The sequence below is a fragment of the Asparagus officinalis genome, chromosome 5, assembly GCF_001876935.1.
Source record: "Asparagus officinalis chromosome 5, Aspof.V1, whole genome shotgun sequence".
Taxonomy (NCBI): domain Eukaryota; kingdom Viridiplantae; phylum Streptophyta; class Magnoliopsida; order Asparagales; family Asparagaceae; genus Asparagus; species Asparagus officinalis.
This window is the reverse complement of record NC_033798.1, coordinates 59,480,659-59,499,401: the sequence shown is the minus strand read 5'-3', so window position 1 is coordinate 59,499,401 and position 18,743 is coordinate 59,480,659. Positions and strand designations below refer to the sequence as shown.

The 18,743-nt window shown below is 36.1% G+C and overlaps 1 protein-coding gene across 4 annotated transcripts in view; it reads right to left on the bottom strand.

Annotated features, from left to right (window-relative positions):
• LOC109843483 (serine/threonine-protein phosphatase 2A 65 kDa regulatory subunit A beta isoform-like) overlaps positions 979 to 18,743 on the bottom strand; it is a 32,561-nt gene continuing 14,796 nt past the window's right edge. For 3 of the 4 annotated variants that reach the window (XM_020412419.1, XM_020412418.1, XM_020412420.1), the window contains exons 3-13: positions 13,655 to 13,901; positions 11,403 to 11,515; positions 11,176 to 11,255; positions 10,869 to 11,010; positions 10,650 to 10,730; positions 5,196 to 5,300; positions 4,399 to 4,581; positions 3,481 to 3,573; positions 1,744 to 1,883; positions 1,574 to 1,640; positions 979 to 1,287 (exon numbers count right to left, since the gene is read on the bottom strand). In XM_020412419.1, coding sequence (XP_020268008.1) covers positions 1,162 to 1,287; positions 1,574 to 1,640; positions 1,744 to 1,883; positions 3,481 to 3,573; positions 4,399 to 4,581; positions 5,196 to 5,300; positions 10,650 to 10,730; positions 10,869 to 11,010; positions 11,176 to 11,255; positions 11,403 to 11,515; positions 13,655 to 13,901 — 1,377 coding nt within the window. In that variant the 3' untranslated portion in view covers positions 979 to 1,161. The remainder of the gene's footprint in view (positions 1,288 to 1,573; positions 1,641 to 1,743; positions 1,884 to 3,480; positions 3,574 to 4,398; positions 4,582 to 5,195; positions 5,301 to 10,649; positions 10,731 to 10,868; positions 11,011 to 11,175; positions 11,256 to 11,402; positions 11,516 to 13,654; positions 13,902 to 18,743) is intronic. The other variant, XM_020412421.1, reaches the window with a different exon arrangement.

Below are 18,743 nucleotides of genomic sequence, written 5' to 3'. Positions count from 1 at the left end.
AAGAGATAGCAAATATGTCAATATAATTATAATTAATATTAAAAATTAAATAAGAAAAAAGTAAATGATTTAAATAGCTGTTTTTAGCTATTTAATCTATTTCACATTAAATATTCACTATATTTAGTATTTAATTCTTTTTTATCAGATTATTTAAATATATTTAATACATTTAAAATGAACTATTATTTAATTTTTAATACTAATTAATATTTATATTATTTAATCATTTTAATATTTATTCTAAGTTTATACATTTAATAGTCTAATATATTTGATAGCAAACATATTAATTAATTGTCCATTACAAATATATAAAATAATTAATTAAACATAAAGTACTAAACATATATTTTATTTCAATAATATTTAAATATTTATATATTTAATATTTATTTAAATCTAAGAAAAGAAATATAGCAAATAAGTAATATTAAATATAATTAATTCATATATAATATAATAAAACATGAAATATTAAATAGTTTTATGTTTGTATTGCATGTTTGAAAAAAAATTGTATTATATTTAATGCTTATATATTTAAATATACAAATTGGAAGAAAAAGTTTAATGTTAAAATTGTAATTATAGAAAATTACTAATTAAATAATAATTATATAATCTTGAAATAGTAGTAATGTTTGTTAATAGTTATTTAACATTCAATCCAAAAATCCATCCAAACGCTTAAAAAGCCTTCATATAAGTCAAGGACTTTAATAAAAAAAAATCATAGTCCTTATTCTAGGATCCTTCATATAAGTCAAGGACTTTAATAAAAAAAAATCATAGTCCTTATTCGAATCCTAGAATGTAGGATTTTTAGACAACAATACATGTCCTATCATATGATCCCAAACGAATAACGCCCCCTAAATACAAGCACAACATAACCAAACTATTTTCAAACAGGAAATTAGTAGATATTGTTTCTAATAAAAAAAAGAGGAAACTGGAGAACCGAACCATCCAAAATGTGTAAAAAAAACTCTTTAAATTCCAAAAATAGTGTTCAGTTATCAGGAAATAAATTACCAACCATTGCCAAACATAACAAAAGGAACAAACTAACTTCTTCTGTTCATCACTGAACTCAGTAAAGAGTTGAGGATGCAGAACTCCTTGTCAACAATGCAACTTGACAAAATACTACAGGGCTCAAGAAACCATGACCTGATCGCATGCCTCTAGTGCCGTTCCGGCAAAATACCTGACATCAACATCTGGGTCCTCATTCAACTCAGTTAGACATGGCCGAATTGTCTTCTCCACCACCTGCACTCTCTAAATTGTAAATATGCATCTCGAGTTTTTTACACAAAAACAAATATGCATCTCGAGTTTTTTACACAAAAACAACCAAAAGTACGAAAATAACACGGAAGGTGATGCTGCAAGAAGATATTCAATAGTTTCGGTCCATAGCATTAATCATGTAGCAGCTCTTAGATTAATAAACTTGGAGGGACTAGGAAATTTATGCACTGATTCGACATCCCTTTGGCGGGGCAACAATGCTATGGACCAGTTTATTGGATGCTTTCTTGCTGCTTAGGTATCTAGTACTTACAGAATGGTCAACTACAGGCACAAGAGACTGCAACACCTTTGCCACATTAAATTTTATGTTTGGCACCCTGGCAGAGCAAGTTTCATAATCAAAACATGATATTTTACGAACTTAAAGCTCACAAACAATATGACATGAAATGCCTAATGTAGATAAGTTGGCGCTTTTACCTGTCTTTGGAGGCAGCAACAATCACAGGTAACAGTTTTTCGCAAGTGATTTCTGCACCCATGACTGGGGCTAGCAGGGAAATTGCATGAAGAATGGTCATGCGATATAGATAATGTGGACTGTTGATCTTGTCCACCACCTGAGAAAGAAATCAAATAGTATTTCATAATGATGAATATGCAAGTCCACTTCCTTGTTGTATGGCAATTTAACAAAAAAGAAAAAAAGACGTGCAGAAAGATTTGACAACTGTTTCCCTGTTGTTAGTTTTAAGAAATCTGAATGACATCTAAATTTGAGGGTGGTAATTATTTTACTTTTTATTTTTATTTTTTATTTTTACAATTAGGACACAAAAAATGCATTTTGCACATCCAATCACAAAATCGTTATCCATAACCATATTTTCCTGCAGATGAATAAACTGAAAGCAAGTTGACGGGAAACAGTATCTGATTGAATTTAAAATTGAAAACGTCGTTGGAAAATGGATTGGATTATCTTTTGACAATGAATAAACAGCAATTATAAACACTAACCTATTGTGAACAGTAACTTTGACTTGTTTAGAAAAAATCTAAGATAAAAAAATGATAGGACAGACCAAATTCACTCACATCATCTAGCCTTGGATAAATGGCTTCACACCTTGTGGAATCACTCCAAAATTCTCACATAATCATAATTTTATTCAACAATTAATGTCCTTTCCTCATGGAAGATACAAACTTATTTATAGAATAAACTTAAATTCTAAAGATAACATTAATTACCTAAATCTTATCTAATAAAATGAAAATATTGTCCTAACCAAATATCTAAAAAGATAAACTCTCAAACTGCAAATCCCTCTAAAATAAACATCTAAAAAGATAAACTCTCAAATTGCAAATCCCTATCAGCTAAAATAAAATCTCCTAAATAAAATCCAAACTAAATTTCCAAATGAAATCAACTTAACCTTAAGTTGTCCTGCATCACAAGTTACTTGAAGTTCTTTTTCCATCAAAGCAATATTACCTTTATTAGTACATGTAAAGGGGTCACAAGTTTATGGCATCCATACACTTACTGCAAATGCGATCAAGATTCTATTCATTTCATTCTCCAGGTGTTCATAATAACATTGGGAAGAAAGTCGAGGAATTCAGTTTAACAAGTTCATATATGAAGAAGCATTCCATCCTAGGTGGATACTCAAATACGGTTGAAAGTATGAGGACCACTAACCCAATATTAGAAAGAATACCTCTGTTGTTATGGATAACACTACACCCAACATTTATGCAGAACTTTGCAGAATACAGAAGACGTCAGATAATCTAATGAAGTAAACATACATGAGACTCCTACTGTGAATGAATGAAAATATGTAGCTGAAGCAATAACAGACTTCTGTTGGTTAGAAGAAACTTGTAACATACGCTACGATAACAAACATGTGACGTATATTACAATAATAGATGGCAACATCCACCATAGTATCTAACAAGATCTGATTCAGTAAATAATGGTCTAAAGTCAACCATGGCACGCGACATGAGACACTTTATAACTTGATATCAACCTACCATGATGGGTGAAGGGCAAAAGTATCTAATGTTTCTTATGCATTCTTAGGGGGGAAATAGTGTTCTCACAAAGGGTGCTAAATCAAGAGGCAATAAATGTTGTATACCATGCAGAAGATAATTATAGAATTATTACCACTTTGAAGTAAGAGTTGTGAGAAAGACCTGTGGAATTATATGCTGCAGGGCCCATTCCACACCACATTCTTCTGCAAGACGCTTTAAATTAGTGGCAGCTGCATCTCGAATTGAATAAACCTATAAAATAACGAATGTCAGAAAGAGAATAGATTGAACATAGATAACTCATATTATATCTTGCTTGAGCAATCTGGGACATCCGTGTTCATCCTTGTCAACAACTGGGGAAAAAGTAAAAGAATGAGCTTTTATTATAACCGTTCTAGTAACAAGTAAAAAAACATCTTCATCAGATTAAAAAACCAGTTAATTTCACTTCAGAGTGGCATGTATCAGAACTGTAGCAGCCTTTGGAACCAAAAGAATGGTTTCACATAATCACTTTCATTTCTACAGGTGATATTTGTACATCTTATCAACATTTGTTCATTTTTACAGATGTCATTTGTACATCTTACCAACATTTAGCACGCAACAGTCTGCATCATCGACTTGTAACTTCTAACAAGGGCGTGAATAATGTGACCATGCAGGGTGCTCACTGCTCGCACTTTTTATGATGTTAAACCAACAGGATACTTGTTAAATTAGTGCAAGCAAACCAATCACAAGGTCGCAAGAAAAAAGTGATGATGCATAACAAGCCGGATGGCATAATGCTATCTCAGCTGGCCAAGCCAAATTTATTCCTCAACCAAAAATTTGAAAAGAGAGAAAAATCCTCAGGATGGATAAATCTCAAGCTCACTTTTCATCATGACAATCTTGTCAGATATAAATAGACTTTCTGAAGGGAACAGACTTTGAAATATGGGTATATAAAAAGCGGTGGTAAAGAAAAGGTAAAGAAAACCATAGAGGAAGTTGGTGTGAAACATGAAGCTTCAAAGACAAAAGAAAATTGTAACTTCTTTTGACATTACTATTAGGAATTCAGCATACCTTATCTTCTAGCCACTGAATGCAAAGGGCACCAAGTTTATCATCGAAAAACCCAACACCTAACTGGTTGGCCAACAAAGGAATGTATTCAATTATGGCAAGCCGGACACGCCAATGCCTATCTTCTGCAAGCTCCACAATTGCTGGTAGCAATGATTGAGACAGCAGATCGATTCCTATCACCTGAAAAATATCTTCAGCTAATCAGTAAAGCATTTGTTTCCTACAGTAAACCACATGAAAGCCAATATCCTAAAAAGATCAGTCAATATTTCATAAAGCTAAGTCCATTAAATATCAACGACTCTTCACTATAATAAATCGATTCTCACCAACCAACTCCCTCCAGACATGTGAATTTTAATTAAAAAAAGTCAGACCAGGACTTTGTAAAAATAAAGGTTCCTTGGACTAGATTCCGCAAGTTACAGAATGATCAGACTAAACCAATTTGTCAACTTGATAATCAGTTACTAAATGCACTATCGCCAGATTGTCTAGTCTTTTAGATTTCTGTTCATAATACAAAAAGAAAAATGATCAACATTAACATCTGCGAGACCTGTGGGGTACAATCATAGGTCTGGTAAACAAAGTAGAGTATGCCAATAAAAATTGTTTTCTAACTCTTGCGTGTATATCAAATGAATAACTTGTCAAAACTTTGTGTGAATCCAATAATCTTTAGAACTGAAAAGGAAAAGAAAATATATTCAAGCAAGAACAGCTTCTCGAGCACATGATAGAGTGTGTTAATAAATTGATGACACTTGATTGAATGTACAGAACTAAACTACCTGATTAACTTGATCTAATTTGCTGATAATATTTAACCGAACATCAGGAAATTCATCCTTTAGCAGAGACAAAAACGTGGGAAGGAGTAGCTCAAGAGTTGCATCCTGCAACAAAAATCAATAAATAGCTTAGTTATCAAACAAAATACAGTAGATGATAGGGAGGTTATATATTTTCCCAACTCACTACACTATTTAAGGAGAAAAACTCTTTGCACAGAACAATTTGATAAGTTGCTATTAGCACAAACCATATGTAGATTAAATATGACAGGTATAACAAGGATAGCAGAGGAAACAAAAACATAACAAAGCTGCCCATTTTAAAAGGCAAAACTAACATTTCAATAGCTAGTTAAGTACTGCTGGCCATATATTTAATTGCAGAGTATTAAAACTGAAACAACAAATTTTGATTCTAAAGCATCTGACATGTATGAAATTTCATACAACCAAATAAGTATCATAAGCAGATTTATCATGCAAAACCATCCATGCGCATAACATCCCTGGTGCATGACATTAGAATTCAGGAAATCTGAAATTAAGATGTTGTAGGTACGATTTGCAAGGCTCCCTGTTAACAATATGTAAGGCAACAAATGGATTCCATAAATAACACTGATATTCCATAACTAAAGAGAAGTATAAAGAGTTCTAAACATAGACAAAGTAGTAAGGGCGTTGTCCCCCACAAAGTAAAACTCATATCATTTTCTGGCCAAGGCTTTTAGACTAATTCTGTAATCCCTTTTAATCCCGTGTATCTGGAACTTTTGATCTCAACCATTGATCGTTCATCATACAATCTCCACCGTCGATTTCGACTGATCACCTCACCCTTCACATTCATAATATGTGTCACGATCACTCATCACCCATATTTTTTCCATCATGATTTGGTTTCATAATTTAATTTTGGTTTAAATTGTTTCATGGTTTTAATTGGATTCATGTATGATTTGATTTCAACCATCGATTGCCGATTGACGAATTTCTGAGTTTCAATCTATATTTCAAAATCTACACATCTTTTCACAAAAAATTTTATATCAAAGTTGTTCCAATTGATTTTAGATGATTTATGGTGATTTTAAATATTTTTTCTAGTATTTTTAAAACCAGTTTCTTAACAGGTCCCTATTAGTTTAAATCCGAAAATATTATTTTGATACCCTATAAATACCAACCTTAATAGCAGCCTCCTCTCCATTCTTTGAGCCCAAACCCTAGGAAGAAAGAGAGAAGACTTGGAGAACGGAAAACTTCAATCCAAAGAAAGTGCTCTCTCCTCCTTTATTTTCAAAAAAATCCAGTTATTATGTTAGATTATATCTCCTCTATCATTGGTATTGATTAGTTTTTCATTCTATGGTTGTTTGGATTGGTTTTGGATTAGATTGGATGGAGATGAACCATGCTTATTAGATATTAGAGTTTATATATTATATAGTTCCCTCTTCATGGTTGATTAATATTTTTATGTTAAATCTATGAGTTTTGTTGTAAAATTCATGGGGTTTGGTCCCTATTAATGTGTAATATAGATCTGGAGCATTTGAGATGTTTGTTGTTGAGATTTGAAAGAGCCCATTTGAGAAAACTCAGAAATTTTCATTTGCTCTTGTATTTTCTAACTTCGTGGATTTTTGATGAAAAGTGGATGTAGAAATCATGGGTCGAAATAAATTTTGATTTTGGTCATTTTTTAATCGAATTATGGATTGAAAAGGGTCAAAATGCAGGTTTCCAAGAGCAGTGTCGCTTGTTCCAAGTAGGGTCAATGCTTGCTTGGGCTGCCTGTCTTGTCATTTTCAAATCGCTATAACTTTTTGATTCCAAACTCCATTTTCGATGATTCAAGATGTTCTGGAAGCTCTTTGAGTCATCTACAATCCTACATAGTTGATTTTCTGTTTTGTTTTTCAGATAAGTACAGATTTCAGATTTTTTTTTTTACCAAAAGAAAAGGTACAGTTTTGGAAGAATGTTGTTCTAGTCAAATTTGAATGATCATAACTTTTGACTCCGAAATCCATTTTTGACGATTCAAGATGTTTTGAAAGGCTCTTTGACTCCTCTACAACCTTGCACAATTGGATTTCAATTTTGGTTTTTGGATAAGTGTAGTTTTGATAGTTTTACAACAAGGTATACTTTTTGATAATTCATGGTATTGCCAATTTGCCATGCTTGTTGGACACATAGATGGTAGCTTCCCTTATGTTGCTATGTGCTTGATGGTATGAGCCTATGAGATAGAGACCTAATGACATGATAGGTGGTGCATTATATGAGGGCCGTACATGGATACGGGCTACAGCTTGGGAATGTTGATTGTGACTCTTTGACTTGATTATTCCTTTGTTTATTAAGATATATGGCGAATGGAAATTGGATAACGTCTTACAGTTGTATATGTTTGTTAATGGACATCATGTGCTTGATCTAGGGCACGTTACTGTTTGATTGTTGAACTGGATCTGCTTATTTGGTATCGGACATGATATACTACATTAGGGGTATGAGTTTCTGTTGGACATGTATCGAGTCACATTGAGATTTACGGTTATGGATAAGTGCAGTTTTGATAGTTTTACAGAAAGATATACTTTTTGATAATTCATGGTATTGCCATGCTTGTTGGACACATAGATGGTAGCTTCTCTTATGTTGCTATGTGCTTGATGGTATGAACCTATGAGATTGAGACCTAATGACATGATAGGTGGTACATTACATGAGGGCCGTACATGGATACGGGCTACAGCTTGGGAATGTTGATTGTGACTCTTTGACATGATTATTCCTTTGTTTATTAAGATTTATGGCGAATGGAAATTGGATAACATCTTACTGTTGTATATGTTTGTTATTGGGCATCATGTGCTTGATCTAGGGCATGTTACTGTTTGATTGTTGAACTGGATCTGCTTATTTGGTATCGGACATGATATACTACATTAGGGGTATGAGTTTCTGTTGGACATGTATCGAGTCACATTGAGATTTACAGTTATGGATTCCGTACCTTGTATGTTCGTGTCATATAGACTGATCCCCTATATGGCAATTGTTGGATAATCCGTAGACACTGGGGGCATTCACTAATCTATTCAAGGACTAGATAACATTTCATGTACTATTTATTAAACTAAAAAGAAGATAACTTGGGATTTTAACGAGGAAATTAAATGGTGAGAACCCAACATATATTGAGGCTGTAATCGGCATGACCTAGTACATCAATTGAAGGTTAATGAGTAAGAAATCAAGAGCAAGTAAATGTGATGAACTATGTTATCTCTGTTGGATTGTATATTTGCTAGACTTGTTAAATCAGTTAGTTTTATTGTTTGTTATATCTCCTGCATGTGCTAAATTGGTTATTTCTGTTGTAATATCTGTGATGAGATATATTTGATTCGCGTAAGCCACCTCGGGCATGGTACATTGTAGAAAGTGAATTATGAGTTATTAGACATGAGTTATGAGTCTTGGATCTGGGGTAACCTCACCACTTAATTCCAAACAAGATAAAGACATATACTAGGTTAATAGGCTTGGAGTGGACATGGTATGAGCTTGTAGTATGGGATGCGAGTGAGTTCTGTGTTTTCCAAGATGTATTTCTGATGTTTCACACACACTTGGACCTTTGTACTTATACACTTTGTTTCTGTTTGTAGATAGCTCTATGTCATGTCCTTGTATGTGTTCCTTTCATATCACTTCAGTTTGTTATCAGATTGCCTATTGGCTTTTGGTAATTGATTTCAGTACCGGTTTTCTCATCTGTTTTCAATACTTGTTTTGAAAAAGGATTTTCACCAGTTTTTGCAAATCAGTTATTTGCCTTCCTGGTCTTGGGGCACTTGTTGGTCTAATCTCACTAACCTGACATACATGGACTTGTATGCCAGACTTGTATCTTTTCTATTATCTTTTTGTAGGTCCCAACAGGTTAGATGCTCCAGTCATGAGCCTGAGACAACAGAAGTACCGTAGTCCTTTTCCTCCATCAGCATCTATATTCATCTTTAGCATTAAGTTGTATTCCTTTCAGTTGAGATTATGTATTAGTTGAGAGCTTATAGTCTTATTCTTGTATTCAGACATTAGACTAGTATTTATACTCTATTATATACGGAGTTGTATCAGACTTGTTTCTATATCTATTTCAGTTCAATTTCCAATGTTTATTCCTATCATGTATATTGCCCTATGGATAGTAATGTGATCTATATTGTGATATGGTACAGGTGGATTATGATATGGTATCTTTTGGTGGAGTTTGAGTCAATTGCATATATTGCCTAGCCAAGTCATGGGCTCGGGACTTGGTTGTTGGTCTTGAGGCGTGACAAATTCATTGCCAAGGAGACCATCGTTTGTCAAGGTTTCAAGCTACATAGCGACCTTGGATCCTAGAAAACATAGTGCCTAGGCTAGCCAGGCACTTTAATAGGTAGTCTACACCTGTAGAGGATGCCCAAGTTTAGACAAATGAGAGAGCAATCACAGACAGCACAGAAATAGTAGGGTTCAGGGGATCACCTACCCAACTTCATTAAAAAAAAATTACTCAATTTCAGCAGTTTACAAGGAGTTGTAGTAGACAGCTAGAGAAGTTCTAGAATAATAAAAAAACTAATCATTTAATTTAGAAATGATTTTCTTCAGATGATTAAAAAACTTGTTCGCCAATACCAACCAAAACAATAATTTAGAAATGATTTTAGCCGGTTTTTGCCGATACCAACCAAAAAAATAAGTACCTAGTTGAAACCCTAGCATGTTTACTCAAATATACAAGTTCTATCAGATCAGACCACAGAATGAAAAAAACAAAGATCTGAACTAGCTGACTAGTTTTGTTTTGGTATGGCAAATCAACTTATCCCAAGATTTTATAGAAATAGAACTTGTATCTAAGGTTGTGTCAAACTTTATGCATAGGATAGTCAAAATTATTACCATGTTTTATTTTATTTTATTTTCGTTTTACATAAATTCTAATATGCTTTAAAAATATAACAAACATATGAACAGACTTTAAGATATGACATTCATATATCAGTTGTTTAAGAAGATTGAATTCTTTGGCCTAGTTGCTAGCCTAATCACATAGGTTAGTGACAGGATAACCTATGTGTCTCCCATAAAAACAAACTGGTAAAGAGCCTGAATAAGAAAGCATTCAGACAAGAGATTAACAGATGGCTATACACACCCAAAAATGAACGTGAGATATTGTTTGATTGTTGTATGCTTTAACATATCAAGTATAATAGTGTGTGTCTCCCCATAAAGACAAACAGGTAAAGAGCCTGAATATGAAAGCATTCAGACAAGAGATTAACAGATGACTATATGCAACAAAAATGAACGTGAGAGATATTGTTTGATTATTGTATGTTTTAACATATCAAGTATCATAGTGTGTCTCAATACCTTTCCCAGGACGGGAGCCATACCCATGATTACCGAGGCCAGAGCTGATCGAACGTGCTGTGATGAGTCTGATGACAGTTCCTAGAAATCCGTACATGTGTAACAGAGGACAATTAGGAACATCAAAAAAATGTAAAGATGATAGTAAAATAGTGGTCCGTTCTGGCCTCTGGGAAAGAGAATAAATTGTCAAGAGACGTTACTATAAGGCATAGATACCTTTACACAAGGAAGGATTTGCTGAATTGCAAGTTGTGGGTCCAAGATCTGGCAAAACTTTGTCACCTTCCCGGCAGCAGCAATGCGTACTTCAGCCTCGTTATCACGAAGTAGCCGAACATATGCTGGCACCAAGTCCGCCCTAGAGAAATTACATGTATTCTAAGAATCTCACTGTATATCAGAAGTTGTAGGTAATTGAAAAATGCAACCAAGGAAATCAACAGAACAAACAAGCCTAACATGATCAGCAGGCTCTACACTGAAGTATACTTAACAAGAATTTCCTCAAATTGCCAAGACCTACCTGGTAGGCTCTGACCCAACAGCTTCACAAAGCTCATACAACTGATTTGCAACCATATAACGAACACGCCAGGATTTATCCTATTAAGAATATCAACGCAAGCTTAGAAAGTCATGAGGAAGTAGTTACCACTTTCATGCGACAATAGAAAGCCGGCTTTCCAAATTACACTACGACTCAGAAAAATTCTCATTAAAGCGAAACTGGTCCACACAGCATGTGATTACCTGTGAGAAATTAACAATAACTGGAAGTATATGTGCAATGCAGTCCTGGGGTTCCAACAACTTCCCTAGCGCTGCACAACCCTCAACAGCCAACAGACGTACAGAATCTTGATCTGAGAAGGAATTGTGTGATAAATATGCATTATAAGCAAAAACAAAATTGCTTTTAGATTATCTATTAGTAAAATGGGTACAGTTTCTAATTTAGCACCTTAGACTACCCTTACAAATATCTGGAAATAATATTAAAGTAACCAACCCAAAAGATTTGACATAAAAGTTGTCACTACACTACTGCTGCATTGTATGATTAATAAAACTGAATATAGGAAAAGGTGAAGCCCATATGCTCAGGAGAATCTGAAAGTAAAAAAAAAAACCAATAGACAACGAGCACACAAAGTGGTCACATACTTTTGCAAGTAAACACTACAATTATCAGTGAAAATATATATATCAGCTGAATATGTGTGAGAAATAAACTGAGAAATAAACTGAGAAAAAACCCGGCTAGCGCAATCACTTGCAAAACACCATGATGTTCAACTCCAGCAATTCCCCAAACAATGTAAATTTAGGGTCAAACAGACATACGAGAGAGTTTCTTCCAATATAGAGAGTTTCTTCAAATATGACACATACAAGCATGGAGATTGGACTTTTAGAGGGGTCACAATTTCTATGTTTCTGCCAATAAGAAACAGGAAATTTGATTTATTCTGCTACTACATTAGACTTTTATTTGTCCATTATAGTTGCCATTGGTAGTTTATGATACGTACTTACCTCTTAGTTAAAAAACAAAAAGGAAAGGAAAGCAACCCCTTAAATATCTTTGTCCTGTTGAAAATTTACTTCTTATAAATTTTTTGTTAAACATTCATAAGGATTAAGGAGTTGGCAGACACTTTAGTATCAGCATAAGTTAATAGCTCACGTGGTAGATTTTGTCATACAAAACTGATCTATTGTGCACTAGTTGATTGTTCTTCGCTTTTCTTTAAACTACATAATTAACATTGCAGGTCTCCAGTTTGCTACTGTCTATCAAATCAGTTGTTATTGAGGAATCAAGAATCTAAAGATTCAATACACGCATTCCAATGAGCCCAGATCCCCACACCATCCTGAGGATCTTGGTAGTGTCTCACAAGTTTCATGACTTAGCTAATTAAATTAGGTTAGCAAATCGAAATAAGTCCAGCATCAAAACTTCCTCACGCCCAGTATTTAGGATTGTATATTATCTGATTAATATAGGGCATTTATTATCCATCTAACATGCAACCAGAAAAGGTCAACAAATTTTCCTTTATAATTTTGTGAGTTTTGTGATCAAGCACTCAGAAGGCTATAGGCCATGTTCTATAGCCTATCTGATGGTTGAAGCAATTATGATAAAGCAAACAGCTATCTTTTACGATAAAGCAAACACCTATCAACACCTATCTTTTACCTATCTCAAGCAAGCATGATGAAGCAACCATCAATATCTATTGGTCACAATGTTTAAAGGGAAACATTTCAGAGAAACATTTCAAAGAAAATTCAATGTCAGGGAAAATCATTCCATACTTATCAGTAGCTAGGGATGCAAATCAACAGACCAGTCCAGATTCGTTAATTAAAGAAAACTGATAGCTTGAAGCATCTTCTATTTCACCTCTAAAGGGGCAAAAAAACATAAATGGTCGCTGGTTTAGATTTCACCAACATTCTTAAGTAATAAGGTCTAGTCATTGAGGATGTGAAGAATGTATAGCAGATGCTTTTAAATTTAACAAGTCACTTATAGATTCTGTTTAAGCAGTTTAAGAAGTTATTCAATGTATAACATTCGTTAATGAACTTATTTCGATGCACAATACGACTACCAGTTTTAGTGCTTTCATTAATCAGTAAATATAAATTACTCCTTTTTTTTTAGGAGGGGGGCGGGGGGATGGAGAAGGAAGGGAGGGAGGGAGGGAGGCAGAGGGCCAGGGAGGAAGGGAGGGAGAGAGCAGGAGTGTGTGTATATGTATGCGTGTGCAATTACCAGAATATAAATTAGTCAATAACTGGAGGAAGGTAGAGAGAGAGGGGGAGGGAGGGAGAGTGTGTGGTGTGTTTGTGCGTGCAATTACCAGAAAAGAACCAAATTTGAGAATAAGGAGTCATACAGCTGATACCAAATGGTCGAAAACATAAGACTTTTAGTGTTATGTATGGTAGGTAAGCATAAAAAATATGTATCATAAGAAACAATGTACCATCACGAGTTAGATCCTCAAACAAAGACATGATGTCTGTCTTCAAATAACTTTGTTCAATTTTAGCTGCAAACTTTCCCAGGTTAGTTGCCGCAGACCTTCTCACCATAGGCATGTCATCTTGACACAACTGACCATATATAGACCTTAGTTCTGCTTTCAAAGGATCCAGCGCACTTGGATAGGCAATATGGAACAGTCCGCATGAAGAAACTCGAGCTGTAAACCACTCACCAGCTGCTAGTCTCTGATAAGTGAATGCACAACAAGAAAAGATAAATGAGAGTTGATAGTAAAACTAGAACCAAACCTGTTTTCCTTTTTCTAGCTAATCACCTGAAATAAATTCACTATGTAGCATAAACAGGTATATTAGACCTTAAAAAGCATAAGATTTGTCTGCATAGTGCAACAGAGATAATCAGCAATACAACAGTCGAGAGACATTTGCCACATGGTCTTAAGGAAAACACGAAATGCACAAAGCAAGAAAATCTATCAAAAAATTTAAGTTCAAATCCACTGTTCTTTCTCTGAAGATTTGTTTTCGTGAGTAAAGGAAAAAAATATATATGAACAGACAACTCAAGATGTAAAGTAGGATCTGAAACCAATAAACCAGAGCAACATCTTTCTTCAAGTTTATACTTCCATATAACCTAGATTGCATAGATACGGGTACAGGTGCGGGACACGAAAATTTTGTAAAAGATAAGGTATGGGGACACTGCTATATATATATATATATATAATGCCCAGCTTGTTACATAGAATGGAAAACACATTAGGTGAAGTAGCTTTAGTGAGAATGTCAGCTAACTATTCCGAAGATGGAGTGAACTGAAGAGATATCACTTTTTTTTCCCAAGCATCTCTGACAAAATTACAATCAACTTCAATGTGCTTAGTTCTCTCATGAAACACTGGATTCTTTGCAATGTGGATAGCAGATTGATTATCACAATGCATAGGCATAGATCCAGGCTGCGAAAAGCCAAGCTCGGTCAGCAGCTTCTGTAGCCATATCATCTCACAAACAGTATGAGCCATAGCCCTGTATTCTGCTTCTGCACTAGATCGAGATACTACATCTTGTTTCTTGCTCCTCCAAGTAACCAGATTTCCCCATATCATCTCACAAACAGTGTGAGCCATAGCTCTGTATTCTGCTTCTGCACTAGATCGAGATACTACATCTTGTTTCTTGCTCCTCCAAGTAACCAGATTTCCTCCAATAAAGGTGCAAAATCCAGAAGTAGACTTTCTATCTCCTATATCTCCCGCATACCCAGCATCAGAATAGGCAGAGATGTGTAAATGTCCATGTTTCTTATACAGTAATCCTTTTCCCGGACAGCTTTTAACATAAGCCAAAATTCTTAGAGCAGCAGTCCAGTGAACCTCTCTAGGTATATGCATAAACCTGCTCAATACTCCCACTGCAAAGGTGATATCAGGTCTAGTCACAATAAGAAAGATCAACTTGCCAATCAATCTTCGATATCGGCCTGCATCATCTAGGAGAGGACTATTATCACGCCACAAGTCCACATTCACTTCCATGGGAGTGTTTGCTGGCTTACACCCCAAAAGGCCCATTTCTTCTAAAAGGTCCAATACATATTTCCTTTGAGATAGAAGTAAACGATCCTTTTGATATGCAATCTCAATCCCAAGAAAGTATTTGGGTTTTCCCATATCTTTGGTCACAAAGTGACGTGAAAGGTACTCCTTAGTCTCTCCTATGGCAACAAGGTCACTCCCGTGCGTCGGATAAAGACGGAGTGATCAGACTGACATCGTTTGAAACCGACACCAGATATAGCAGTACTAAATTTCTCAAACCATGCCCGTGGACTCTGTTTGAGACCATAAATTACCTTTTTAAGCTTGCAGACCGTATTCTCCCCCTGAGCAACATACCCTGGAGGTTGCTCCATATAGACTTCCTCCTGCAAGTCACCATACAGAAAGGCATTTTTAACATCCAGCTGAAACATTGTCCAGTCCAGATTAACAGCCATTGAGAAAAGTAGGCGAATGGAATTGAGACGGGCTACGGGGAAGAACGTCTCAAGATAATCGACCCCATAGGTTTGAGTATATCCCTTAGCAACAAGACGAGCTTTATAACGATCAATTGAACCATCGGTACGATACTTCAAGGTATAAACCCACCGACAGCCAACTACAGTAGCGCCCGTTGGAGAAGATACAAGATTCCAAGTCCCTCTAGAAACAAGTGTATCCATCTCCTCATCCATGGCATGTTTCCAAGCAGGATCTAATACGGCCTCCTCATATGACCTGGGTAGAGATATAGAGGACAAGGACAAAGCAAACTGACGAGAAGAGGGAGTAAGACGGTCATAGGAAACAAAATCAGATATAGGATGATTAGTACAAGACCGTTTACCTTTTCGCTGAGCAATTGGAATATCTAGATCAGAAGGAGTAGAAGGAGGCAGACCTGCAACGGGAGATGAATGTTCGGCTGGAGCAGAGAGAGAGACAGGAACTTTTGAACGACGACAATAAGTCAGTAGAGGTGGTGGTGCAGATGGCATAGTGGAAGCATTTTGTAGTCCTGGAGAAGATCCATCAGCAGTAGGAACTGAAACAGGTAGTGAAACAGCAGTAGGAGCAATAGACGGAAGGGGCACAGATGGACTGACAGTTGGGGGTGAACCAGTCAAGGAGAAGTATGGAACCGACTCAAAAAAGGTTACATCGGCAGACACAAAATATTTCCTGGTGGATGGATTATAACATCGATACCCTTTTTGAGTACACGAGTAGCCTACAAAGACACACTTAATAGACCGTGGAGATAGTTTATCCAGTCCAGGAGACAAATCCTGAACAAAGCAAGTACAACCAAAAACTCGAGGAATCACAGGAAAAGGCCTTTTGTCAGGATAAAGGCAGGTGAATGGTATTTTACCATTAATAACAGGAGAGGGCATCCTATTGATCAGGAAACATGCACTGAGGACCGCATCAGACCACAAATACTTTGATACATTCATATGCACCATCAGGGTTCTAGCAACGTCTAAAATGTGTCTATGCTTCCTTTCAGCAACTCCATTTTGTTGTGAAGTGTGAGAACATGATGTTTGGTGGATAATACCAATATTTGCACAAAAACGAGAGAGATCATGTTTCATGTATTCCAAAGCATTATCGGTACGAAGGATACGAATAGAGGTGGAAAATTGGTTTTTGATTTCTTTATAAAATATTTCAAAAAGGTGGAAACCTCAGATCTCTCTTTTAAAAGATAAAGCCAAGTCATGCGCGAGAAGTCATCAATAAAGACAAGAAATATCGGTACGAAGGATACGAATAGAGGTGGAAAATTGGTTTTTGATTTCTTTATAAAATATTTCAAAAAGGTGGAAACCTCAGATCTCTCTTTTAAAAGATAAAGCCAAGTCATGCGCGAGAAGTCATCAATAAAGACAAGAAAATATATGTAACCGTTCACGGAAGGTATACGACATGAACCCCAAACATCAGAATGAACTAACTCGAATGCAGAACTGCTGCGTTTATCAATACGATTCGGATAAGTAGCACGATGGTGCTTACCCAGTTCACAAGACTCACAATCTAAAGAAGAAATAGAAGACTGGATAGAAATGACAGACCTAAGCTTCGATAACGATGGATGACCAAGTCGTTGATGCCATAATAAAGGATTATCAGACTTATCTGCAACAAGACCAGTAGCAGGCATATTGTCATCCAAATAGTACATGCCTCTTCTCTCATGCCCCGAACCAATCGTCATTCCAGTTGCTAGGTCCTGAAAAACACAATTAGAAGGAAAAAATGTGACTTTGCAGTTGTTGTGCTTTGTGAATTGACTGATGGAAAGTAAACTAACAGGAAATTTAGGAAGATATAAAACATCAGTAAGAGTAAGCGATGAAGTAGCATGAACTACTCCATCACCAAGAACTGGAGAGTATGTCCCATCAGCGATCCGGACCGATGGAAACTTGTCAGAAAGGTTTAAGGAAATAAAGTGGTCCTTAAGACCCGTCATATGAGAAGAAGCGCCAGAATCTAATACCCATGGTCTATGAGGAGAGGCAATGTAGGCATCAATACCTGAGGAGGATGCATGAGTAGCAGAATAATTATTCTGAGAGAGATCGAGTTGACGCAACCGGTCATACTCAGCTTGAGAAATCTGAATAGTGAAGGGAGCAGTAGTAGTAGGAGAAGCAACAGAGGTAGGTGTAGTATCAGCAATCTTGGCCCATGCAGGTCGACCAAACTTCTCCCAACACTTCTCAGAGATGTGATTAGTCCGTCCATAATGTATGCACTGACGAAGATTCTTGCCAAGGTCAACATGTCTGCCACCAAAGGTGCCACGTCCTCCCCCTGTGTCGCGGCCACGTCCTCGATCACGACCACGACCTCTGCCACGTCCGAAGAACATAGCAGACTGATCAAGCGATGGAGCGGACGGTGTAGAAGAAGCAGTAGGTACTCCAGTAGTTACTTGCATAACTCTAGAGAAAGTAGCAGTCAATGAGGGGATAGTATCTCCCCCTAGTATTTGGCCCCGTATCTGAGATTGCAAGGTGGGACTCAGACCGGACAAGAACTTAGAGACAGCAAGGTCCCTACGATATCCCAACAGTGTCGCGGCATCCGTAATAGCGGGCTGATGCATTTCTAATTCATCGATCAGACTCTTTACTTCACCAAAATATTCGGGTACAGAGCGATCGCCCTGTTGAAGAGAGAAAAGACGTTCATACAACTCAAATACACGGGATGCATTTTTCTCATTCCCGTACATAATTTTTAAATTATCCCACATTTTCTTAGCAGTGTTCGAGAACATGACACTGCTACTGATTTGGGCGTCCATGTTATTAAGGAGCCAAGTCATCACACAGCAATCAGCAAAGATCCATGCAGTATACGTAGGATCAGTAGAAGCAGGAGGAGGGGCCAGAAGATGAGCTAATTTGTTCTGAGCTCCAATGAAAATGCGAAAGGCCTGAGCCCAAAGAAGATAGTTTGTGCCATTTAACTTCACAGTGGTTCCCAATACAACTTTGGG